Source organism: Mustela nivalis (genome assembly GCF_964662115.1).
Source record: "Mustela nivalis genome assembly, chromosome: 12".
Lineage (NCBI taxonomy): Eukaryota > Metazoa > Chordata > Mammalia > Carnivora > Mustelidae > Mustela > Mustela nivalis.
In genome coordinates, this window is record NC_139031.1 from 76,365,723 (window position 1) to 76,391,975 (window position 26,253).

General features: G+C 34.8%; 1 protein-coding gene and 1 long non-coding RNA gene across 5 annotated transcripts in view; one reads left to right on the top strand and one right to left on the bottom strand.

The window, feature by feature from the left end:
• LOC309845087 overlaps positions 1 to 12,975 on the bottom strand; it is a 61,188-nt gene extending 48,213 nt beyond the window's left edge. For both annotated transcript variants that reach the window (XR_014301025.1, XR_014301026.1), the window contains exon 1: positions 12,880 to 12,975. This is a non-coding gene — a long non-coding RNA (uncharacterized lncRNA). The remainder of the gene's footprint in view (positions 1 to 12,879) is intronic.
• The window catches only part of SEMA3A (semaphorin 3A), a 310,401-nt gene that overhangs the window by 239,539 nt on the left and 44,609 nt on the right, over positions 1 to 26,253 (top strand). For all 3 annotated transcript variants that reach the window (XM_082692542.1, XM_082692543.1, XM_082692544.1), the window contains one exon: positions 25,703 to 25,845. In XM_082692542.1, the coding sequence (XP_082548668.1) occupies positions 25,703 to 25,845 (143 nt within the window). The remainder of the gene's footprint in view (positions 1 to 25,702; positions 25,846 to 26,253) is intronic.

The following is a 26,253-nucleotide window of genomic DNA, read 5'->3' on the forward strand; positions in this document are numbered from 1 at the left end:
TGTCTCTTCACATGAATTTGTCTAAATTCACATAAATCCAAATAATCTCTTTTGCTCATTCGGTTGCCAAAAAAAAGTACCAGGGTTTCATTTTCAAAGAGAGCTATCCCATTTATACATTTATAAAATCGTAACATGAATATATATGGGAAATAGGTGACAGCAGATTGAGCTTTCCCTTTGGGATCCACCTGCTTTTTCTGCTTAGCATACAATGGGATTTAAATTACAGCCAGTATAGAATAGTGTTTTCAGTTTATACATTGTCTTATCACCCACTTAGAATTTAGTGAACTTTAGTATCTCTGATCTAGAAAGTTAAGTATTGCACAGGCTGGTATCAAAATGATGGCTCCCATGTAATTGCCATTTATGCATAGAGTCAGTGTTTATCAAATATGTTTTCTAAACACATTTACGAATAAATGAACAAACTGTACAAATGTTTTGCAGGATGATGGCAATCTTGTAAGTCATACGAAAATAAGTGAATTCTGAAGATAGGCAACAATAACACATGGATTACCATAAAACATTACTCATTTTGGGGTGAATTAAAGGGAAGGAAATGTAGTTATACTGGCAAATCACATTACAGAATTTGGACTTATAGGGCTAGGCTGAAGCAACAAGGTGTAGAACACCTTTCGTCAGTTACTTTCATGTGTTTGCAGAAATCATACTAAATAATTTGGTTGAAGAGTGATTATTGAAGTAGTGGGCTAATGCTGTTTGCCATAAGAAAACTAATGACTGGGACGCCTGGGTGGCTCAGTTGGTTAAGCGGCTGCCTTCAGCTCAGGTCATGATCCCAGCATCCTAGGATCGAGTCCCACATCAGGCTCCTTGCTCCGCAGGGAGCCTGCTTCTCCGTCTGACTCTGCCTTCCACTCTGTCTGCCTGTGCTCGCTCTCGCTCGCTCTCTCTCTGACAAATAAATAAATAAAAAATCTTAAAAAAAAAAAAAAAAAAGAAAAGAAAACTAATGACTGCCTTTTCTGTTCTGTCATTGCTGATGATTTCCTTTGAATACAAGGAGAAAAATCACATTCCTTCATAGTTACCAAGGTAAATATAGCCAAATCTGATCAGCCAGGCAGTGTCCAAATTAAGAAAATTATAGTGAAATTGCCTTTGAAAGACCTTGAGATAATTGTGTGTTAATGAGTCTTAAAATGTGAACTAACTTTCCTTCTTTTGTCCAAGCTGAAGCTATTTTTATTTCCTTCCTTCGTCATTAATTTCTGAGAGCAACTTGTAGAAAGCAATTGAAAAGAATGGCTGGAACTAGGAGCTGGTAGCATGAAATAGAAAATAATGGCAGACTGTTAACAGGTCCAGCTTTGATGTTGTGCAGTGCACAAGTCATTTGGTAGTGATACAGCAGAGACAGCACCAAAGAAGGTAGCCATGCTAGGAAGATTTGCAGACTTGTTACTAAAATTTATTATTACTTTGATTAATTTTATCATTTTGATTTTTTAAATGTGGTGCAACTCCACTTAGCAATACTGCCTGTAATACTGCCTGTAAACCCCTCATGTGAATTCCTAAACTCGTCATCCTTGCAAAAATCATAGTTATTCATAGATGTTTCTAGTATGTTAGTAAAGAGTGTCCTGATAATAACAACAAAATGAAACTTCTTCTAATATACTTCAGTACAACTGAGGCAGCTGAGTAAGTCAATGCTATTGTGATTGATTACTAAAAACTATTGCATGTGTTCTAGGATACGAATACATGGGTAATCATAAAGAGGGAAAAACCATTTTTTAAAAAACGATTCTGTCACTGGATAGAGCCTGCAAAGAAAGTGAAAAGGAAAGGAGAAATAAATGTTCAAAAGATTATTTCCTAACCGTAAATAACTTCCTGATTAGATTTTGTCTGTGTCCCTCAGCCATAATAAACAACATCTATCATGCTAATAAAAGTTGTAATACACAAACCAAAATAGAAACCCCCCTAAAAGTGCACCATAAAATCTCCTATCCAGCCAAGGTCTGTCCCTGAAGTGTGTATTGTAAGTTAGATGTGATAAATACTAAGAAATTTTTTCATAGTTCAGAGCATTGGAAAATGTTAGTAGAATGTATAATAATTCCTGAAAATACTCAGATTGCCATTTTATTCCTTAATATATGATAATCAACAAGAACGATTTAAGATACTATGTAATATGATATGATAGAGGTTAAAAAAGCTACATTTTAATGGGAAGTTAAGAATAGATCACTTTTAAGCAGAGAATAAACTGATTTAATAGGTGATTATTTTTACAAAATAAAATATACTTATTTTTCATTTTTAATGAGTATTTTTATCTCCCCAAGTCTAGTCCCTTTTCATCTCAGTCAACAGTATTTGTTTCTCTGTGCATAACAAGTTTATCACTCACCCCAGTTACTGACACGACATAGAATGCTATTCTCTCCTTTTCCCCTGCAGCTGTATTCTAAATCCTCCTAGATTAATGATAATAGCATGGTGAATAGCTAGCTACCAACATATTTCTCTAGGCAACTTCCATTTTCTGCATGCATTAAGCACTCTCTAGGTACCAAGAACTGTTATAAGAAACAGCTGAGTAAGAGCGATTCCTGCCCTCCAGGATAGTACTTACCGAACTTTTTATAAATGAAAAATCCTAGAAGTACGATCATATGCATGTATTTTCAAAGATGTCTTAATATCTTAAAACCATTATTTAAAGGGAAGGGGTACTATCCATTTTTCTTTCAAGGAAACACAAATTTTATTTTTTCAGTTGATTTTCAGACTTTGATTCAATATCAAACCTACTGACTGTTTGAGGCTTTCACTATGAAATGATAGTGAGGTATAACAACTTATGAAGGAAGCTGTCTTTTGTCCGTACACCTACAGTCTTCTCTTAGAGACTGTGTGTTAAGGGAGTTCAAAAAAATTAAGAAATTGTTTTTAGTATATAAGTTATAAGGAAAGTTATAAGGAAAAAGAATGCAAATTTGTTGAAATCAGAAAAACTGTAGATAATATGACATTGGCTTTCATGTTATTTTAATGTTAGATATTCCTAATTATAAAGACATGCAGATGACCAACAGACACATAAAAAGATGCTCAGTGTCACTGATTATTAGGGAATTTTAAGTCAAAACTGTAATGAGATGTCATCCCACACCTGTCAGAATGGCAGCATCAGCAACATAAACAGCAGGTGTTGGTGAGGATTCAGAGAAAGGGGAATCCTTCTGCACTGTTGGTGAGAATGCAAACTGCACCAGCCACTCTAGAAAACAATATGGAGTTGCCTCCAAAAGCTAAAAATAGAACTACCCTATGATCCAGCATAACTGCTACTAGGTATTCACCCAAAGAATACAAAAATACCAATTCAAAGGTAGATATGTACCCCCAACATTTGTGGCAGCGTTATCTACAGTAGCCAAATAATGGAAACAGCCAAGTGTCCATCAACAGATGAATGGATTAGGAAGATGGGGATATGTATATTTCTTGTTATGTGGTCTAATAAATATAGTCTAATAGTATATAATTATATAGGACTCAGAGTATTGTTCAGATAATGGTTCTACGTATTTTTTAATAGTTATTTTATTTGAAATTGGAAGTCCACTAGAAAGTGGAGCTAACTTCAATTTAATCCATATTAAAGGCATTAGAAACCATTTCTTACTATTAATAAAATAAAATGGCTAACCCTGTACTTATTAAAAAATAGACAGGGAGTTTTTGATTACGTATCTGTAGAAACAACTTCATGTTAGTACTCAGAATACACAATGATTCTTAAAGCAGAAACAATTGGAAAGACTTGCAAAAACAAAAAAATAAAAAAGGTAAGAATAGTGTTAATACAGCACCTTCACTAAGCAAAAAGTGAAAATTGATTTAAGCATCAGAAGCAATTTTAAATTGAATCTACCACACTGTAAATGCTGTGACATTGTTATTACACTGAATATTTGAAAGTTTTGATAATAATTAAAGCAATGGTTTGAGAAATTGTTGTCCTTACCTAAGGAAATAATTAAAATAATCATGAACAATTGAATCCTATACTTGTATAGTATTTTATGCTTTTCACAGTGCTTCCTATAAGATCACTTCATCCTCCCAAAAACCCTGTAAAATAGAAAACTGCGAATAATAAAATTTAAGCAACTTACAAGAGGATAGTAGAACCTGCTATTGAGTGAAAACTGAGACTAAACCCCTATCTTCTAAACTCTCAGTTTTGTCTCTGACATGTTCATTATAGTATTTACCACTTTAAACTTTGTGTATTTCTGTTCTTTGCTAAAGATATTACACAAAGGAAATGTTTATTAAGTTAGATGGGAAAATACGGGCTCATCCGTTTTTAAAAAGCAAAGATTTGCCAGGGTTAAAGGATTTTACCCTATAATAGTTCATAGAATGAATTGTTTTATTTATGCATAGTTTTAATCACTGAAAACTTAGTATATACCTTTGATGCTAAGAATTTGGCCCTCGGATGAGCATGTGCTTCTCTGGGAGCACATTAGAAAAGCAAAATCTCAAAAAAAAAAAATTAATAAATAAATAAATAAAATAAAATAAATAAAAATAAATAAAAGAAAGGAAAAGAAAAGCAAAATCTCAGAGCCTACCCAGACCCTCTGAATTAGAATCTGTACTCTATCAAGATCCTACATTAAAACTTGGGAAGGACTGGACTAAAACATTACAAAGTATATTATATCTTTGATTATTCAAGAGACATAGAGACATAATAGCTTTGTTCCAGTCTACTATCTTATATCGCAGCTTAAATTGACAGCACACAAGAATGTGTGTATGTGTGCTTCTGTGCATTCATTGGTTAGATTAAGTTATTGCTCCTGATGTGTGTGGTCTAATTTAAACTCCCCAATTCCTCTAATCAGCCTTCTGAAATTAGAGGCTTTTACTTCCATTTAAACTGGGGAGATATAAGTACTAGCTACTTGTGTCCTTTGAGCAGATTGGCTGGAATCTCAAGCCCAATCACTGGTAAGACCTCTATGTAAGGCTAATAGGACCTACCTTACCCTGCTTGAATCCATTCTGCTGAGACAGTGTCAGATTAATACAACTGGTTGCATGTTTACCATAGCCCATAAACTCTCCCACAACTGCATGTCTTGGCAAATGTTAAGAAGTAAAAAAAAAAGAAAGAAATTGTGGTAGAGGTGATGACTTTTAGGGTTCAGTGAAACCCCAAATAATTAAAATTTAAAAAACTTGTTTCAAAACTGTTATAAATTAACTGTATTTCACTACAGCTGGACTAGTACTAATAATATTTTAAATAATAAAGCAGATGGGAAAATAGCAACATAGAATTTAAAATATGTGATAACTCTCATTTTTCTCTAAACATCTTTTTGTCAGAGCATCAAAATTGGGTAGATTTTTAGTGCAGAAAAACAGAATAAAACCCAAATACAAAACTAAAAATTATACATTTATGTTACAACTTTAAATTTTAAATTATAGGAGTGTGGTATGATTTTTACATATAACCAACAACTTTTTTACCGTTTAGTTCACATAGATACAATCCTAAAACAAAACTCACAAACTAAGAATAAGGAAAGTTGTTTTGTTAAAATAACAGTAATTGTTTGTTTTCAATAAAGTGTGATTAGGAAAGTACAGAAAATAGTAACTAATGTAAAATGTGAATTGCTATTTCTTAAGGGGTAATATCTTGCAAATTAAACAGGATGTATAATAAGATTTGTTTTCTGCAAATTCTAATTACTTTGAAATTATGCTATAAATTATAATCTGCCTTGAATTTCCCTTCCTGTATAATTAGACATTTTCAAGAATCAAAACTGTTATTGTCTCTTAAGAACAAAAGCCATGGAAACTGCTAATTATATCACAGTTGAACATGTTTTTCTTCTTTGATGAGATCCCATATTTCCAGCATTTTTGAGAACACTATCTGACCAGAGGATGATAGAAATGCTGAAGGTCTGCTATTGTTGCAATCAGGATAATTAGTTTCTATCTATAATAGCATTCATGTTATTAAAAAGTTGCTAAGGTCTGTGTCAAATAAAAATTGACCTAAATCTTCCCTGGTCCCTAAATCATTATTTTATTTTAAGAATCAGGCCACATTCTTATAGAATTTTTCTTTTCCCTAGACTCCAAGGGTCTAATCAGAGGCAACTCACAGGAAAACCCCCCATCAATGCAGTCGTTGAATGAGGGCTTGAATTACTATCACATCCCAGGAAGTGGGCAGATATAAAAAAAGGGCATTTTCCAATTTCAGTTATAAAGTTGACTTCTTATTTCAAAGAGTAAAAAAAAAACCTTGTGAGATCACATACTGAGAAATTTTGACAAGGCAAATTTTTTGATTATATGAAAATCAGCTTTTTTTCTGAATAAAACTGTTGTTGGAATTCATTAAGTTCCAGTTTTGCCATCTGTAATTCCAGTATTACAAGGATGATATAAATAATAGGAAGTCTCTTAACTCATTACCTTAATATTTTAAAGACAATGTGTTTTATCTTATTTATTTAATGTTGAAAAATAAGGTGAATCAAATGACTTTTTCTGATTAATTAAAATATGTTATTGAGGAGTAAAAGAAAATGTTCTTAACATAATAGGAAAAAGTTGGACCCCCCATTAAAGTTCTTAATGCAGAGAAACACTATTAATTTAGGTACTAATGCTCTTATAATTCATTTTTAATAATAGACTTTATTTTTAGGAGCAGTTTTAGTTAGGTTTGTAGCAAAATTGAGTGAGGTACAGAGATTTCCATGTAACTCTATTCCCACACATGCATAGCTTCCCTTTTTATCTACATCCATTACCAAAGTGGTACATTTGTTATAGTTGGTAAACCTACACATTGTAACCTATACATCATTATCACCCAAAGTCAATGGTTTATGTTAGGGTTCATTTTTCATGTTATACATTATGTGGATTTGGAAAAATATATATAATGACATGCATCCACCATTATGCCATACAGAGAAGTTTCACTAATCCTCTGTGGATTTAAACATCATCTGCGCTCAACCTGTTTGTTTTCCCTACTCCCTAACTCATAACAATGACTCCTCTTCTTACTGGCCTCAAAAGAGTTTTGGTCTTTCCAAAATGTCAAGTAGTTGGAATCATACAGTATGTAACATTTTCAGATTGGCTTCTTTTGCTTACTAATATGCATTTAAATTTCCTCAATGTCTTTTCATGGCTTTGTGGCTCATTTCTTTATCACTTTGAATAATACTACATTGTCTGGATGCAACCTAGTTTATCCACTCACCTCCTAAAGCACATCTTGGTGTGTCTGTCAAGTTTTGGTAATTTTGAGTAAAACTCCTATAAACGTCTATGTGGAGGATTTTGTGTGGATATAACTTCCCAGCTCCTTTGGGTCAACCAAGGAGTGTGATTACTAGGCTACCTGGTAACAATATGTTTAGTTTTGTAAAAACAACAACAACAAAAAAAACACACCAAATTGTATTCCAAGGTGGCTGTACCATTTAGATGTCCCACAGCATTGAATGGAAGAGTTCCTGTTGCTCCATATCCTCACCAGAGTTTGTTGTTGTCAGCATTGTGGATTTAGGCCATTCCAATAGGTGTATGCTGATACCTTGTTGTTTTAATTTGTAGTTTTCTAATGACGTGGTGTGGGGCATCTTTTTCTGTGCTTATTAGCTAGCTATCTCTTTTGGTGAGATGCCCGTTAATGTCTTTGGCCCTTTTTAAATTGAGTTGTTGGTTTGCTTAGTATTGAGTTTTAAGAGTTCTTTACGTATTTTGGATAACACTTCTTTATCAAATGTGTGTTTTGCAAATATTTTCTCATAGTCTGAGACTTGTGTTCTCATTCTGTCTATAATTGTTTTTTCAATAGATGTATGGGTTTATTTATTAGAGAGAGCATGCATGTATGAGGGTGGGTGGGGAAGGGACAGAGAGAGAGGAAAAGAAGTGGGCTTCCTGCTGAATGTGGAGCCCAGTGCAGAGGGCTCCATCTCAGGACCCTGGGATCAGCATTTGAGGTGAAATTAGGAGTCAGACAGTTAACTGACTGAGCCACCCAGCCGCCGTAAAATGCATCTTAAATAAGTATAGTTTTTCTTATTTTACATGTTACTAGTGAGTGAGATATGACCGTGGATTGGAGTGTAGTAGAAAGGAGATACTGTTATGTTTTTCTTCCTTCTCAGAGAGATTTAAATCATACCTGTACTGTATATCTTTGGTGTGGTAATTTTTTTTTTAGTTTACTGCTTAAGCACTGAAATTTTTAAAAAATAAATCACCCACACATAAATGCACTTGTTTCATCTCATTTAATGAAGCAGAGTAAGCACACTGTCTAAAAAATTTGATGAACTTTCTGGCAAAGAGAAGAAAAACGTGCTATAATTTTGAATGAAGTGAGTCAGGAATACGGTTTTTTGAATTGCTACCAATTTCCTCTTTAAGAAAACGTTTTAGTGTGAAGTCACTATTCAGTAAGATCATATAAATTACTCGTTATCATGGAAAAATGACTTCTCTAAATAGAAAGTCCTGTTTTCTTTGGATTTAGAAAATGAAGGTTTGCTGCCTTGGTTTTCTTCATCAAAGTTTGAAATTTATTTTTATTTTGTATTGTATGCAAAATATTGTAATTACTTTATGATCATAGACTTCAGTGATAACATGATTTTGTATTTAGAGAGCAGGGATTATATAATATGTATTCCATTTAATTTCTCTTCATATTGAAAGTTCTTGTAAGGAAAAAATACTAAAGGATAATTGTCTTTTTTTTCCAAACCTTTTTAATTTTATAGAAATTTATTGGGAAAAAATTCTATATTAAGTCCTTTCTGTCTTTAAATACAATGAAAATTAATATCTAAATTATTACCTACAACAACATGTATACTGTGTAGTCATTATGAGATAATTAAAAAAAATGGGGAATTATTTCCTCTGTGAAATTGCATCTGATCTCAAAAAACAAATGTTCTAATCTAATCATACAGTAGTTTATATTTAACATAATTCAAAAACATAATAAATGTAGAGGATCAAAGAACAGCTTATAATGATGGATGAGTGCATTCATAGTATGAATTTATTTAGGTTCTCCTACAAGGAAGCAACTATAAATATTGTAACTTCCTGTAGTTAAGAGGAACTAAATAGTCAAAACTTGTAGAAATGCCTAAAAACATTATAGTTGAAGTATCTGAAATAAATCTTAAAGACATCAAAATATTTCTAATCCATATTTATCAGAATAAAGCACAGACCTCTAAACTATTGTAGATAGTGTACTTGTAAATAACAGGAAATCATATGCAGCTCCCAAAATCTGCAGTAGATAAGACCAGTATGATATATAGTGATTAAGGAGCATAATTATATCATTCACACATAGAAATATTGAATAATTGCTTCTTTTATAATCAATCAATTAAAAAGATCATACACTTATAAGATAAAAGGGTAGAAACATAGACCATATTTTGATAGATAATTAACAGCCATTAAATAAGAAGAAGAAAAGAGGAGCATCTGGGTGGCTCAGTCAGTTGAGCATCTGATTCTTGGTTTTTGGCTTAGGTCATGATCTCAGGGTCGTGAGATGGTGCCCTGAAGCTGGCTCTGTGCTTAGTTGGGGAGTGGGGAGGAGTCCAATTCAGAGTCTCTCCTTCTGCCCCTCCCCCCAGTTGCGCATGCACTCACAGCAATTTCTCTCTCTGAAATAAATAAATCTTTTGAAATAAGTGAATAGTAAGAATAAAATAGTCATATGAACTCCTGATGTATCCATTTAGTAAAATTAGATTAATATATTAATCACTTCTTAAAAACTACTTTGTACTAATAAACATTATGTTCCTGTAATTTGAGAAATTCAACAAAACAATTAATTATAAGATATACGTGATAGATAAGTCAACAACAAAAACACAAAATGTATTTTCTTAAAAACACATACATATATATACACAAAAATACCTATTGCCAACTTACTTTCTGAACATAGATAATCATATAAAAATATTCCTGTTTGAGGTTAAAGACCATAATAATTAAGTAAAAAGAAGATAGATGTTGTCTATAGACAACCCACCTTACAATGAAGGTTTTACTATACCAAATTTGTATCTTAAGAAAATCTAAGTAACGCTTGGAGCTCAAGTTCAGTTTTATTTGAATTTCTTGATTTTGCTGCAGTGTGAGTTTAAGACTGAGCCATAAAAATAAGTATTAGTTGAAGAAAAATAAACTTCTATTCACCATTCATAGCAATTATTTTATTTACACATTCATAACAAAAATTGTTTTATTTTACTTTCTTAATTTCATCTTAACCCTTTTATGTACCTAATGTAGGGAAAAAATACAACTTTTCAATAGCTTTCAGGAGGCATAGAAGTGTTTTTTCAATTATTTTCTATGAAAAATTCAATTACAGGAAATTGGAATAATTTTATAGATGATGACATTAACCATATATAGTTCTGGTTTTCATTTTCCATGTAGATTCTATAAATTTGCAATTTATAATTTATTATGTATCTATCTATCCATCCATTCCTCTTAATCCGTCAACCATCTTTTTTTTTTATGAATTCAAAGTATATTGCAGACATCAGAATACCTCTCTTATATGATTAATGATAATATGTGTTTAATATTCGAGTATGGATATTTTCAATTCAGAAAAAATTTATATGGAATGAAGTACACTAATCTTAAGTGTACTATTCAGTGACAGTTTGACAAATGATAACTGTCTGTTATCACCCAAAAGCCTGTCAAGATATGGAACACTCCAGCAAGTTTTCTTATGTGCTTTCACAATGAATCCCCCCATCTTCTTACCCCCAGAGGAACCATTATTCTGAATTTTCCATGACAGATTACTCTAGAATAAAAACGAATAGAAATTCCTATAAATGGATTTATACAATATGTACTGTCTTATTGTAATGGTTTTAAAGTCCATCATTTCACTACATATATCAGTAATTTATTCTTTTTATTGCTGTGTAGTATTTAATTGTATGGATATACCACACTGTGTTTTTTCCTAATGATAGGCACCTGGGCGTAATGAAGCTACTATTAATATTTTTTTTTAAAGATTTTATTTATTTATTTGACAGACAGAGATCACAAGTAGGCAGAGAGGCAGGCAGAGAGAGAGGAAGGGAAACAGGCTCCCTGCTGAGTAGAGAGCCTGATGCGGGGCTCGATCCCAGGATCCTGGGATCATGACCTGAGCCGAAGGCAGAGGCTTTAACCCACTGAGCCACCCAGGCGCCCTATTGTAAACATTCTTGTTCAAATCTTATTGTAGACATATGCTTTCATTTCTCTCAAATAACTGATAATGAAATGGCTAAATCATAGGGTAGGTGTATGTTTGGTTTTTTAAAAAATGCCAGACGTTATTACACTCCCACCAAAAACTATGTTAACAGAGAATGTTAAACTATGGATTGGTGTAAACAAATTGAATATTGGTGAAGTCACTCTTGGCATTATGTGAAAGAAATAATTGTAGGAAGTGAGACTGATAACAAGAAGCTCAAAAACTATTTAAAGGGTAGAAAAAAATTAAAGACCTACAGTAAGATGTGAAGGATAAAGATAGATACTAAAGAAGTTTAAGAGAAAAAAATAAAACTTGATGATTGATAAAATGTCAACATAGAGAAAAAAGACAAGACTAATCCCAGGCTGCTTTGTTGAGGAACTTCAACAAATAAGGTAGCCTTGAGGAAGATCAGATACTTTGAGGAGCAAGCATAGAAATGATGGAGACACTTATTCTGAAGAACTAAATATGCAATACTAGTAAAGTTGGTCAAAAGTCAGCCAAATAATTTCACACAAAGAATATTTATGAATTGGGGAGTCAAATTGATTAAGATAAATTAAAACCAGTTTTATGGCAAAGGGTGAGAGGCAGTAACCATTGAGTGGTATACTTTGAGTATTTCTTTTTCTTTTTTATATTCTTTCATTTAACAGCTAAAATAACATTTGATTATCTCATAATGGTTATATACAACTGTATGTTCTTCTCTTATACTTAATATAATTAAAACAACAATAATTTAACTACTGGAAAGATGATGAGTATACTTCATGGTATAAATTTATTGACAAAGAATACAAGGAAAGATCTGTAATATCACAGCACACCAAATTTTGTTGGGCTCTGAGTATAGCTCTTCAAGTCCCAGCATTGAGAGTAAAACTTCTTTTGAATCTTTTAAACCATATGTCTTTATCTAAGTCAGTATAGAGAAGAATGTCACTGCTGCTCTTTTTAGTTTCTGACTCATTTTGATCTTCTCCTTCATTATAGCTATCTGATGTGAAAAAAAGCAATTGATTTGCTCTTTGTTTTTGCCCTGAAGCTTCCACTCCTGTTCTTTTTTTAAAAAGATACTTATTCTTTGTTGATTTCAATAATATGGGTTTTTTGTTGTTGTTGTTTTTCCTCCCCTCTGGTGAACAGCACATGGCTAAACAGTGAAGTAAAGGTAACCAACCATGGGAGCACAAAAAGGACAGTTGTATTTTATAATAGTGCATTCGTCTACCTACATGTGTCTTAGCTTTGTTAGATCATTGTTTTTTGTTTTGTTTTGTTTTGTTTTTTAATGTTTATTTGTCAGAGAGAGAAAGAGAACCAGCAGGGGGAGTGGCAAATAGAGGGAAAAGCAGGTTCCCCACTGAGCAGGGAGCCTGCTGGATCCCAGGACCCTGAGATCATGACTTAAGCAGACACTCAACCCAGACACACCTAGGCATCCCAGTCATATGGTCTTTATAACATCTCCATATTCTTACCTTAGGATGAGAATTTGAGATGCAAATATGTCAAATAATCTGTTCATAGTCACACAATAAGTACAGAACTGAGCTGAATACTGTGACAGCCCCTTAACTGCTACACAGTTTAACTGCCATCCTCCATGTGAAGGCAGTTTACAAACTGTAAGACAATTACATAAATAGAATAGTGTTCAGTTGAGATCAAGTTAGCGAGCAAGTATCTTAAAGTGTAATACAGTATCATATAAGGGGCTTTGAAGATGAATGACAAAAGCCTGCCTAAAAAGAACTTAGTGGGGACACCTGGCTCAGTTGGTTACACATTTGCCTTCAGCTCAGGTCATGATTCCAGGTCCTTGGGATTGAGTCGCACAACAGGCTCTTTGCTAAGCAGGGAGCCTGCGGTTCCCCCTGCTTGTTCTCTGTGCTTGCTTGCTTGCTCTTTCTCTCTCTCTCTCTCTCTGAATCTCAAAAAAATAAATAAATAAAAAGAAATTAGTGAAGAAACATGTTGTATCACTATGAGGAATAATCCAGAGTAGTTGGGAAGATATAACTAACTGAAATTTAAACAAAATATTGTGAAAACCCAGAAGACAAAGTTTTACCTGAATAACTTAAAGTACTTTTGAAAGGTATGTGAAAAAGGCCTTGAAAAATTGGTGTGATTCCTCATAGAGAATTCCAAGTGAAGTTATTTAAGAATGAAAATTCTGGAAATCCAAAGTAGTGAGATAGAAAGGTATAGGGAAAATGCAATAGGAGTTAAGTCTAGAATTATATTTGGTGGATAGGTAACAAAAACCTGAATGCATTTTTTTGTGAGAGAGAAAGAAAAAGTGCACGCATATGGGGGAAAAGGGGGTGAGAGAAAATCCTAAGCAGGCCCCAGGCCCAGTGCGGAGCTGCTCAGGCTTGATCACCACCTGAGATCATGACCTGAGCAAAAATCACGATTAAGACACTTAACTGACTGAGTCACCCAGGAACCCCTACCTTGAATGCCTTTTAAAGGAGTCTAAATTAATTGTTTAGCTAATGGACAACCGTCAATAAAACTGAGCATATGAAATGTCAGTTGGGAAGAATGATTTGAAGCAGGAGTAAGAAGGCAGAGCAATATTCAGGAGAGAGATGAAACAACTTGAATTAAGACAAAAGTAAGGAGGAAAATACAGTAAAAAATCTATTAGGGTCAGAATTGATCAGAAAAGCCAACCTAGTAGATACAGGGGATGAAACTGAAAAGATGAAAATGGAAAAAGATTTTCTCTTTGACTGTAGGATTGAATAAGGGAAATTGTAAGGTAGTTAAATTGGTGACACACAGAGGTGGAGGCACCTCACTCCCCAGTGATGTTCGAGATCACTACATGGGTTTCTTCTTCTAGGTCCAGCATCCCAAAGTCTTTCCACGTCCTCTTCATTAATGTAGTTTCAGTTAAGAAAACTTGGGGAGTTTGTTTGGTTATGACCCAATAGTTTAAATAGCCTTATTTTGTGGTGGTAAAGAGCTGCAAGGTTTTTCACCAATTTTTTATTGATGTTAAATGCTGATCTCTTTATTAAAATAGTAAACAAAATAGCCAAATATATAGCTTAGAGACATTATTGCAAAATACATAGGTGTAAATACTTGTGGCAACCTGATACAGTAGGAAGAACTCAGCTCTTGTTCACGTCCTAGCCTTCCCAGTTATTAGAGGGCACTTTGGGCATTTGCTGAGTCTTAGTGTGTCAGGGTTTCTCTCTGGCACAGGTGTGGATCAGAATAATGGACAAAAAGCACAAGGAAGGGCATAGTCAATGGTACTGATACCTTCCCTTACCATCCGTGTTCATTTCCAGTCCGATCAGCCTTTCTATCTTCACATGACTCATCTTGAACCATTTAAACTACCCCAAGGGCTGTTCATAGTTTCCCAGCCAGCTAAGCATCAAAAGTTTTTCCAGGCCCGTTCCTTGGTGGCTAGAGGTTTTCTCTTCCACAGCCAAAAATGATATATCCATTCTGCTTAGGTTGTTAGCGAAGAATGTGAGATGACCTTAGGCTGCATTCCCTGCATTCCCAATGTGTTGGAGTTCCCATTCACAGTCTTTTCATTCTTTGGGGCCTTTCCCCCCCTCTTTATGTTGCAGCAAAGCTGAAAGAGGAAGAAACCAGTCACTATGACTGCCACTCTGGTGCGTTGGCTGTCATCTGGTGATGATTTTTCCCTGTCACCAGTTGCCCTGCAAGCTAGCTTAGAAGTATTTTGAAGCCTGAGGCTGTGACATTGGAAATCGTTTTTTATTATAAAAATACAGTCTTAAAATTTACATAATTTACAATTTGCCTTTATTCTTCTCAGTGCTCTTTAACAGGTTTATAGCTTCTTTATCAGCTGGCTTCTGATTCAACTTGCTTTAATTAGCAATCTAAGTTTCTATTACCATTAACTTTTAAACATGTATTTATGGAAGATATTTCACTAAGTTTTATAAATGGTGTTTTAAAATAATAGCAGCTAGCAATTTTGAAGGCCTATGATATGCTGACATAGGTAGGTGGTTAGGTAGAAAGAAATAGAACATAGATTGATCGATCGGTATATGGATGGATAGACAAACACACAGATGTAGATGTAGATGTATTCTCTAATTCTCCCAGCACCCCTCAGAGATAGGTGCTTTTTGACATATAAGGAAACTGAGGCTAGTTGACATTAATTCTTTGAAGTTACAGATCTAGTGGTTGTGAGAAGCCAGGTTTCTATCTAGTTTTATTTGGGGCCTATCATAGGTTTTTTTTTTTTTTTTTTTTTTAAGATTTTCTTTCTTTCTTTGAGCAAGAGAGACTGTATATGTGCATGTGTGCCTATGTGTGTGTGTGTGTGAGCCGGTGCATGAGCAGAGGGGAAGGGCAAAGGGAGAAGGAGAGAGAGAACCTCAAGCAGACTTCCAGCTGAGCGCAGAGCCCCATGCAGGGCTTGAGCTCATGAACTTGAGATCATGATGTGAGCTAAAATCAGGAGTCCCTCATTTAGCAGACTGAGTCACCCAAGCACACCCCCCCCGAGAGTTTATCTTTATACAGTGAAGGGACAATTTGTTTCTTTTTATATTGATAATTGAAAGTATGTTTAGCAAGGATTTTTCTGCATGAATGGTCAGAATGTCAGTGGAGCTGCCTTTCAAGTATGAAGAAAATAAAACTATGTATGTATGTTTTGTGAACTATATAAATTTTTAAGCCTTCGCTTTCCTCTCATAGACAGTGTCACAGTTAATTCAGAGAAAAAGAGAGAGAGGGGGATAATTTGGGTTGTTTCCCTTCAGTGGGTTTATGTTCCCTTTCTGCTCTGGAACTTTCTCTCATGCTTAACAAGAGGCCTATTTCATGGTGTCCGACTAACTAGTTCTTGGGTCACCTGCATAAGAGCTTGTCATCATTTATTCCATCCTCCATCCAAATGAACTATGTGTAATTTATGTCCTAAAAAGCCAATATATGTTCTAACTTAGACCCCAAAATTTTAATTAATCATCCTATTAATTTAATTCATTTAAAATAAAAAACATACATTTCTACAGTTTTAGTTGTGTGTTCTTATTCTCTGGTGGCTTTTTGATGGAAAGGATAGGTCCAGCCAAAGGCTGGTCAAAATGTTTCTGTACCAGAGATTTAGATTGATCCTAATGCTGAGAGCAGCAAAATGTGTTCATTATTTAAATAAGCTGAAGCTGCCAAATGAATCATAAAGGCAGCCGGGTATCCTGTGCCAAGGTGTCATTTTCATTAAGTGTGAGATTGCACCTGAAGGACAGTTTAATTTGCAGCTGCTAAAAATATTTCGACAGAGTGATACTGTTACAAGTGGCAGGTGGTGCCCAAACGTGAATTTTGCAAGAAATGCCATCTGTGGGATGAGGTGTGGGAGAATGTCAAGGGGGTGGTAAAGGAGATAAAGGGGGAAAGAAAAGAGAGATGTATTTACTCAGCGTTTATTGCTATTATCATAACTAAAGATTCCATACTTCACATGATAGCATTGGCCCAAGATTATTACATATGGTTATTTGTTCAGCTTCTACCATGTGCTCAGGGCATTGCAGAAGTACCACAGCACCTGTAAAGACAGAGTTTCTTCCCCAAAGGCATACCATTTAAACTAGGCAGATGAGAGAATCCTTTCTAACTCTGTTTACCTTTCATAGTGTTTACATTGCAATTTCGTGCTGGCAAGATTAATGCACTTTGATCCTGCTAAAATGGATTTTGCCACTTTCTTTTGATGTTCAGCTTTTAGTACACATCTACATCGATTCCCTGCCTCATATTGTAAGAAATATTTTCAATTGTACAAGCTCAAAGATTTTGTTAAATCATTCTCTCTTGGGATTTTGTGAACTTCGCAGAGTAGACAAGATTGAAATGTGGAAAGGTATTTAGAGACATTATAATTGTTTACATTATTAAAAGATCTGTATATGTGTCTATTAGTTCAGTGGATTTGGCCACATTGAAATCAGGAACTTGTACACAGAGACTAGAAATAGACATTCTCTACTTTAATGGGATACAGAACACAAACCTAAAAAGCAAAAGTAACTAGTGGGTTTCAGTTTTTTTTTTTTTTTTTTCATTTCTGCCTGCCATTTGATGGTAGTAACTAGAAGTAGAAAAGCTTTCTTTGTGACTATCATGATCTTTCTTTGATTCTCAAGGAGAACTAATAAAGTAGGTCAGTATGAATGAATTTGAGTAAAAGTTTCCCATGGGGAGTTTTTGATGACAAGGCAAGTTATTGAATTGCTTGTAGTTTTTCAGGACAATGGTAATCTCTGACCTCCTACATTGTTTTTAGCTTCATAAAATGGAGAGAAATATTTTGTTATTTTAATCCAATTGATAGACTCTAATTTTGAGAAATTGCAAACAGATCATTAATTTTACTGTATTAATTAACATAAAAGGATCTGATCATAAACAGAAGTTTCTCCCATGTTTAAAGAAGTACATGAAATTTCATTTTGAAAACTTGCTGTTGTGTAATAACTCTTAGAAATAGTTGCAATTTAAAGAAACATGTCTGAGCATTTCTTGAACTGGGAAACTACACACTGCTGGGTTGGGGCTACGATGAGTTCTGTTCTTCCCGATAGCTTTAAAAAACTGTCAAAACGCAAGAAAATGTGCCCTTTTCTTCTAAACAGACGCACACACCCCTGCGTATTTTAGCTTAGAAAATTCATTTATTAATCTATTCACTCATTTAGGAACCATGTTCTGTTTCAGACGTTATGCTTAGCCTGGAAGAAATAATTGGGGAAAATAGGGAGATCAGCTTACAAGGAAAGGAAAGAAAACAAGTGATTAAAGTAGAATTTTCTAGATTCTAGTTGAGGAATATACACCAGGTGCCAGGGAAAGGTTTGTGTGTTAAAAGATGATAGACAGGGCGCCTGAGTGGCTCAGTGGGTTAAGCCGCTGCCTTCGGCTCAGGTCATGATCCCAGGTCCTGGGATCGAGTCCCGCATCGGGCTCTCTGCTCAGCGGTGAGCCGGCTTCCCTTCCTCTCTCTCTGCCTGCCTCTCTGCTTACTTGAGATCTCTCTGTGTCAAATGAATAAATAAAATCTTTAAAAAAAAAAAAAAGATGATAGACAGTACAAGATGGTTTGGAAAAGGTGAGGCCAGAGGCAGGGAAAACAGATTGAATGTGACTGCCAGGAGAGATGAGATAAGGGCCTACATTTGTGTAGTTGCAGTGAGACAGATTCAAAATGCTTAGAGAAATACTTTGTTATATATAGAAGCTGAAGGCAAGGGAGGGAGAGATATCAGACAAATGCCTGTCATAACAAATATGAAAAGAAAGATAATAGAGAAAGAATTAAATGTTATAAAAGAGGTAAAAAGCAAACTTTCATGTTATGTGAACTAAATGCCTATGAAGATAATAGATTGGGTGTTTTCTTGAATGATGAGCAGATTCCCTAAGGTATGAAAGAAGGGAAACAGTGGTCAGTTCTGCTAGAAATATAAGTCAAAGTTAGTTTGTGAATACCACTGATTGCCCTTAGTTTGTTTTTCGTATTAGAGATACTGTGAACAGTGCAATTGCCAAGATTTCCCATTTTCCTCTTATTCTAGAAAGCTTGGAGCCAAAATTGTGGCCCATCTCAAATACATGTTTTAGTGAATGTAGCTTCTACTTTTAGACTTGTTACTGGCTCATGGTAACATTGGACTTTCTGTCCTTTCTGCTTGCCACATCTTAGTTTATGCTACTTGGTCATATCCTATGACACTTGAAATCTATTCTGGAAATTATGTGGTATAAATGCATTAGTACGTTTTTTTTTTTTTTTTTTTTTTTTTTTTTCTGTAGCACTCTATGGATGGCTTAGAAGAAATAGATAATACATGTGTAGAGGAACAATTAGATGATTCCAAAAGTATAACTGTAAAGTAAAAAGAACATGAATTGTACAAGCAACATTAAGATTATAAAACAGGGAAAGAAGTGGCAATAATAGCAGGAATAAGTTTGATAATAAATTGGGAGGGCAAAACAAAAGTCCTGCAAGAAATGGAAGCAATTTAAGATAAAATACCAGTTTATATGTAGGTGTTGATGTTGACATTAGCCAAAATGGAAGCCAAAATGGAAAGATAGGAGCAGAAGCAGTTCTAAGAGAAAAGTAGCTAAGTTTCTTGCTAGTTGTGGTGAATTAAAATTGTAGTGAGGTCCTTATGTAGAAAATTTGAGCCAGAAGTTTAAAATGCATACTCGGATCTGGAGAAAAATCAAGGCTGATATAGTTTGAAGATACCTGAAACTCTAAAAGTAAATCAGTTCCTAAAGAAAAAATCCTAAAATTTTAACAAAATTAAGAATGTTGAAACAGTGGAAGAAACGCTACGAGGTTACTTCATTTATAGGAGTAGGGGGGAAAGGAAATGAACCCCAAAAGACAGGAATTTAGGAAGCATCTATATTTGGGGATTTAGGAAAAAGGAAAAGGGAAGTCATAAAAGAGATAGTGAAGGCTAGATAATGAACAGTTCAGATTCAAAGTCACAGAAGCCACATGCCAGAGAAAAAAATGATAACTTTAGGAGGGGCGTGAAGATTTTGTTGTGCCAATGGCTGAAGATCCAGTTGTTGTTGATGTTTCTGTTGATTATCAGTAGAACACTCACAGGTGGTGAAATGCCGAAAGCTAGATAGTAAGAGTTGAGAAATGACTGGTAAAGAGGACAGGGAGTCTCAGCATGGGCACTCTTCTCAAGTCCTAGGCCTTAGTGGGGGCGAGAAACACGATAGAAGCTACAGCATAGAGTGTCAGCGGAAGTTTTTTGTTTTCTTTCGTTAGGGTGAAAAGATGTTAAAAATAAATATTTGACACAGAATCACTAAGGAGGGAAAGACTGACATTCCTGAGAAGAATCAACTTCTTGCCTTCATTTTCAACTCCCCAGTTCCTAGATTTTCTCCTGTGTTCATCACTTTTCTCGTTGCGTTAGATTCTGTCCTCTTTGCTCTTTGTCCTCTATAGCCTACTACCAATTTAAAATAACTTCAACTCTATTTGCCATTTCGTTCCTGAACTTTTGTATTCCTTAGCATGTGGGACAAATTCACAAGCATCTCACTTTAAAAGGTGCATGAAATTGAACTCCTCTTCCTTCTCCACTCCTATCTTCCCCATGTCTGTCCTTTCTCAGGTGTTCCTATCCCAGTAAATGATTCCTATCCAACCAACTTTTAAATCAGACATTTCTTTAATATTTACATGATTTTTGTCACTGCTCCCTACATTCAGCATCTCAGCGAATGCAATCCATTGATTCTGTTTTCACATAATCCTTTCGTACGTCACCTTCTCTGTTATATCATCCGAATCACCATCACTTCTCACCAGCTTCCAGAGTGGTTTTCATGCCTTCATCCTTGTCTCACTATATATATATATATATTTTATAGCAGTCACAGTGATCTTAAAGTAGGAATCTGATAATGTCATTACTATGTTTAAAATATTTCAGTGGTTTCCCGCATAGGCATTAGAACATTATGCTCCTGAACAATACTTCCTCCTTATTCTGGCCTCTGCTTAACTTTTTGTCATCGTCTTTGACCACCTGTCTCTTCATGGACACTCTCTGTGTACAACATTGTGGTTTCTCTGACCTGGCGTGTGTTCCTTCTACCTGGCATATTCTTGGTTCTTCTTCAGCTCTTGAGTTACAGGTCATATCTTCTGAGAAAAACTTTCACTAATTCCTTTAAGTCAAGATTAATCTTCCTGTCTATTTCCAATGCATTTTTTTCACTCTTACTTTTGTTCTTCTTGTGCATTTTAATTTTTTTTTAAGATTTTATTTATTTCTTTGACACAGAGAGAGAGATCACAAGTAGGCAGAGCAGCAGGTAGAGAGAGAAGGGGAAGCAGGCTCCCACTGAGCAGAGAACTCAATGCAGGGCTCAATCCCAGGACGCTGAGATCATGACCTGAGCCGAAGGGAGAGATTTAACCCACTGAGCCACCCAGGCATCCCTTTTTGTGCATTTTAATAAACACTGTTTAATTGTTGGTATTCTCTCTCAGATAGAAAACATTTTATCATAATATCACCTAATGTTTCATAATCCAGAGCATAGAGTAAGCATCTAGGAAAGATTTGATGAATGAAAATATAGATGGTACATGATTGCATGAAAAATAGAGATTGTTATTGGAGCAATATTTCGATTATTGGATTGAGAGCAAATAGAGGCTTTAGACCTAGAAATGAGGAGAGATCATTTTTTCCACAGAAAGAAAGAAAAGAAAAATTGGGAGTTGGGGTGAAGAAAGGAAAAAGAGGGAGTTCTCACTAAATGGTTTTGGTTCTGTCAGTACTGATTTGAAGACAATCAGAATGATTTTAAAGAGTTGCTTTTAATAAATCTATAGTAAGCCACTAAAGTAAATAAAATAATTCCTTAGTAACCCTAGGATTCTTGTTTAGGATAAATATCCTGAGTTAATAAATAGCACATCCATTTACTATGATTATATGATTTTCATCATCCTTGCTTAGATGTAGAAACATAGGGGGAAACGTTTTGGGGTTTTGTAAGGCAGGTGAAGTAGAGGTTCAGGAGGCTAAGAGGTTCGAGGATAACAGGGAAAGCAATTAGAATGACTGATTAGAAGGTTTGGATTGGATAAGAATTCACCAGGAAGGAGAATAGATTGAGAAAATAGGAGGAAGAGTAAGAGGACAAAATGTAGTAAGGAAGGGGAACACAAAAATTGAGGAATTCAGAAGGTAGAAAATGTATAGTGAGAAGTTTTATTTATTTGTTTGTTTGTTTAAGATTTATTTATTTATTTATTTATTTGACAGACAGATCACAAGTAGTCAGAGAGGCAGGCAGAGAGAGAGGGGGAAGCAGGCTCCCCGCTGAGCAGAGAGCCCGATGCGGGGCTCGATCCCAGGACCCTGAGATCATGACCTGAGCTGAAGGCAGAGGCTTTAACCCACTGAGCCACCCAGGCACCCTGTGAGAAGATTTTTGACCCTAGAGAAGATTTTCTAAGTTCGAAATAGTAGAATGAATCCTTTTATAAAATTTTTGAGAGAGATTAACTAGAGACCTATTTTATTTTGAAGTAGGAATGAATGTTTTTCCAAGAACAAATCCTAAAGTTCTTAAAGACAAATTTCATTAGAGTGACATTGTTTTCCTTTGATATTCTTTTTTTATTATAATAAATTTGTCCTTTTTCAATGTATAATTTATGTTTTGGTTGTTTCTGAAGCTTTGTCAAACTTAATTCACCTACGGAGTCCTCCATGCCTATAGTATCAGATATTAAAAAAACACTATGATTGCAGGCCCTTTCAACAATGAATGTGCTTGATAACTTGCTTGAATTATTTCCCACTAGAGTCCATACTTGTAAAATGATAATTTTCTTCACATATTTTAGAGAGAGAAACATGATGCTTGATAACGCCTTCTGTCATGCCCAGACACCAAGCGAAGAGAATATCTGTTCATGTCAAATATTGTTTGCTTTCTTGTCATTTTGGTACTTCTGATATGACTTTTGCTAGATTATAACTTTCTGAGAACAAGGGAATATATATTATTCATGTTACTTTCTACGCAGTGCCTTATGTGTATCTGCAAGCAAATAAAATAGCTGGATTTAATTACTTGAAATTCTTTAAGTTATGCAAACATTTATGTGAACAACTACACTAATTTAGGAGGTAATATTAGATGAATTTGTCCTTCATTGCTCTAGTATTAAAGAAGAAGATGTATGACTTTTTTATTCTAATTCTGTAGCTGAATAATGAGAACTCCAAATTTAACATGTGATTAAGCCTTCCTTTCACTATTATCATAATGGCATAATATAGTACATTTGTTAACATTTTACAAAGTTGTTTCACATGCACTATTTAAGTTTAAAGTATTTGTTTTGATATGAAGTATTTATGAAAGACAAAGTGAATAGAATCCAATTTGAAATAACTCAATTTGAAGTAAACCCAATGAGAAAATCAGTCATCTCAGATCTGAGAGGTAAGAGCTTTGCCAAAATGTCGCAAAAATTGCAAGTCACTGAACTGAATTCTTTGACATGGAGGTTTGTGTTATATATGTGCACACACACACAATGCTGCATTTCTGGGACCCTGTTTTCGTCAGTAGGGTATGAATTCTTTGATTTGTAACATACCTGTTCCTACTATGTCACACAAGTTATTCTGCTCACCATTCCTCATGAGACACAAACACATATATACAAACATATTTATGTATATGAGCAAGTAGAAATTTGTGAAGAAAAATAAGCTTGCAATAATTATTAAAATTAAAGTAGTACATTATTTTATGTCTTTTTAAAGTTCTGGTGCTAAGTGAGCCCAAGTTTTAAATCATTTCCCCACTCTTATGCCACAAGCACACTGAACCTTGAATATGAATACATAATAAATCGTTATTTTACATTACTTGCAGAGTCTGTATAATTTGCCTGAGTAGGATCATGGAGTGCAACCTGAATTGCATGGTCCCAGAGCAAATGTTAAAAGAAGGTTATAAGCATAAAACACGTGATAACAATGATTATACACAGGTGTAAAGATTAGGACTAAATAACATGGATAAAGCTAGTTCTAGGCTTCTGACCTCTTCCCTGGTTTCTCAAGTATGGTACTGACCTATGTGTGGATATTTCATTTCTAACTTAATAACATAATACACCATGGGAGTTAAAGGTAGATTATTGTAAGAATTTAAATACCTGCAATGTCCTAAGTGGTTTCAGTGAGATGAACTCAGCTTCTTAGTTTTTACATCTTAAAGCCAGTGAAGCTATTCTGTACTTTGATTTGTTTGTCCGTATCATAACCACATCCACCCAAGTATTTACAAAGTTTTGTTTTGTTTTTTAGATGAGGCTCTGAACATTGCTAATAAACCTTCCACATAATCTAGCCAGTCTTGTTTTTTTGTTGTTGTTGTTTGTTTGTTCTCTCTTTCCTTCCTTGCACAGATGTTCTCTGAATGACCACTGTGTTTTAACCTGTAGGATCATAGCAACAAACAAAACATACCAAGTCCTTATTTTCTTGGAATTTGTATTTTACTGGAGTGGGGAGAGAGACAATAAACAAGACCAGAGAGAAAGAAAGATCAAGAAATCACAGGTGTTTAATTATGTTAGGAAGAATAATAATGCATGAAAATTAACAACCAAAAATAAGGATTTCAGTGCTTTAAATAGGGTAGTTAACAAAGATCTGTCTAATAGTGCGATATTTAAACAAAGACCCGAGTAAAAGTAGGAATCCAGTAGCTCTAATATATGAGGGCAGAGGATTACACAGGGAGAAAAATCTGAGGCAGGACCGAGAGTACTTGACTTGTTTGAAGACCAGAAGGAAGTGGTATGGCTGGCTAGGACTAAGTTAGGTAAGCAGGGGTATGTAGAAAAAAAGGCTTATGAGGTAGGTAGTAGGGACGAGATCATAAATGGGGTCTGGTCACAGGAAAGACTTTCTATTTTTTATTTATTGTGAGAGATTTGGAAAAATGTAGGAGGGTTTAGAGAGGGAAGCGATATATCGGGAGTTTCACTCTGACTGTTGTGTGAAGTAATAGAATAGGACTGGTGAGGTAGAAACAAGGAGACTGCTAGGAGTCCATCCCTGGCCATGGTGGTCTGGGAAAGACTGGTCATAGAGGATTTGGTAAGAAAAGGTGATGGTTGTGCCCATGGATAGAATGTGAGTTGTGAGAGACAGAAAAGATGCAAGGGTGGCTCCAGAATACCAAGGTGGCTTGAGCGCCTAGTAAATTCACTGAAATGGAATTTCAGTGGTTTCTCGTTATTGTTTTATGTGGCTCTTTCTTCCCTCCCATCCAGTCTTTGGTGGAAACTAGAACAGACCGATTTGTACTTTGATTTAAACTATTGTATGCTTAGAAGGAAGAATAGCAATGATGATGGCAATAAGCAATATTTGATAAGCCTTTACAGTTTTCAAAACATTCTAATATCCAGAAATGAATTTTCACTGTGTGGTCTCACTAAGGATTTTTGCACCACTCCTAACTTTCCAAAAAAGAATTAAAGAATCTTTTTTCTGCAACATAAGGTGATTTTAACATACTTTAAAATACATAAAGAACAGTTCACATGTACTGAAAACTGTGAACTAAGGAAAGATTAATTCTTGAAATATGTCAAAAGGAAGTGAAGAGAAAGTGAAAATGGACTGTAATGAATGGTATTATTTATCTAACTGTGAATTAATGTATATCCTATAATTTGCCTCTCAGATCCAAGGTTCATTAGTGCCCACCTCATCCCAGAAAGTGACAACCCTGAAGATGACAAAGTATATTTTTTCTTCCGTGAAAATGCGATAGATGGAGAACACACTGGAAAAGCCACTCATGCTAGAATAGGTCAGATATGCAAGGTAAGGTCAAGAAAAAAAGCAATTGAGGAGGGTTGCACTGTCCAATCATGGTTTTATTTCGTTTTCTTTTCCACATATGTGCAAGTACAATGAAAAATATGGCTCAAAATCTTGACTGATCACTGCAAATATTTAAATGGCAAAGAATGATTGGAAGCATAGTTGCTTGTGAGTGACTCTTCACAGGCAAGCATGTATGTAGAGGCGAGAACACGGTATGTCATACTTACATTAAATGAGCTTTGAAATTTTAAAGCAGCAATTTTTTTCATGTTACATAGGAGAACATACTTTTTTGTATTCTCAGATGTAGCAAAGTTTCCTACACTGTGTAACTTTTGAACAGACGTTTATTGGTGGAATAGCTAAAGCATTAATGTAAGCGAGAAAAGCGTTATAAATTGATTT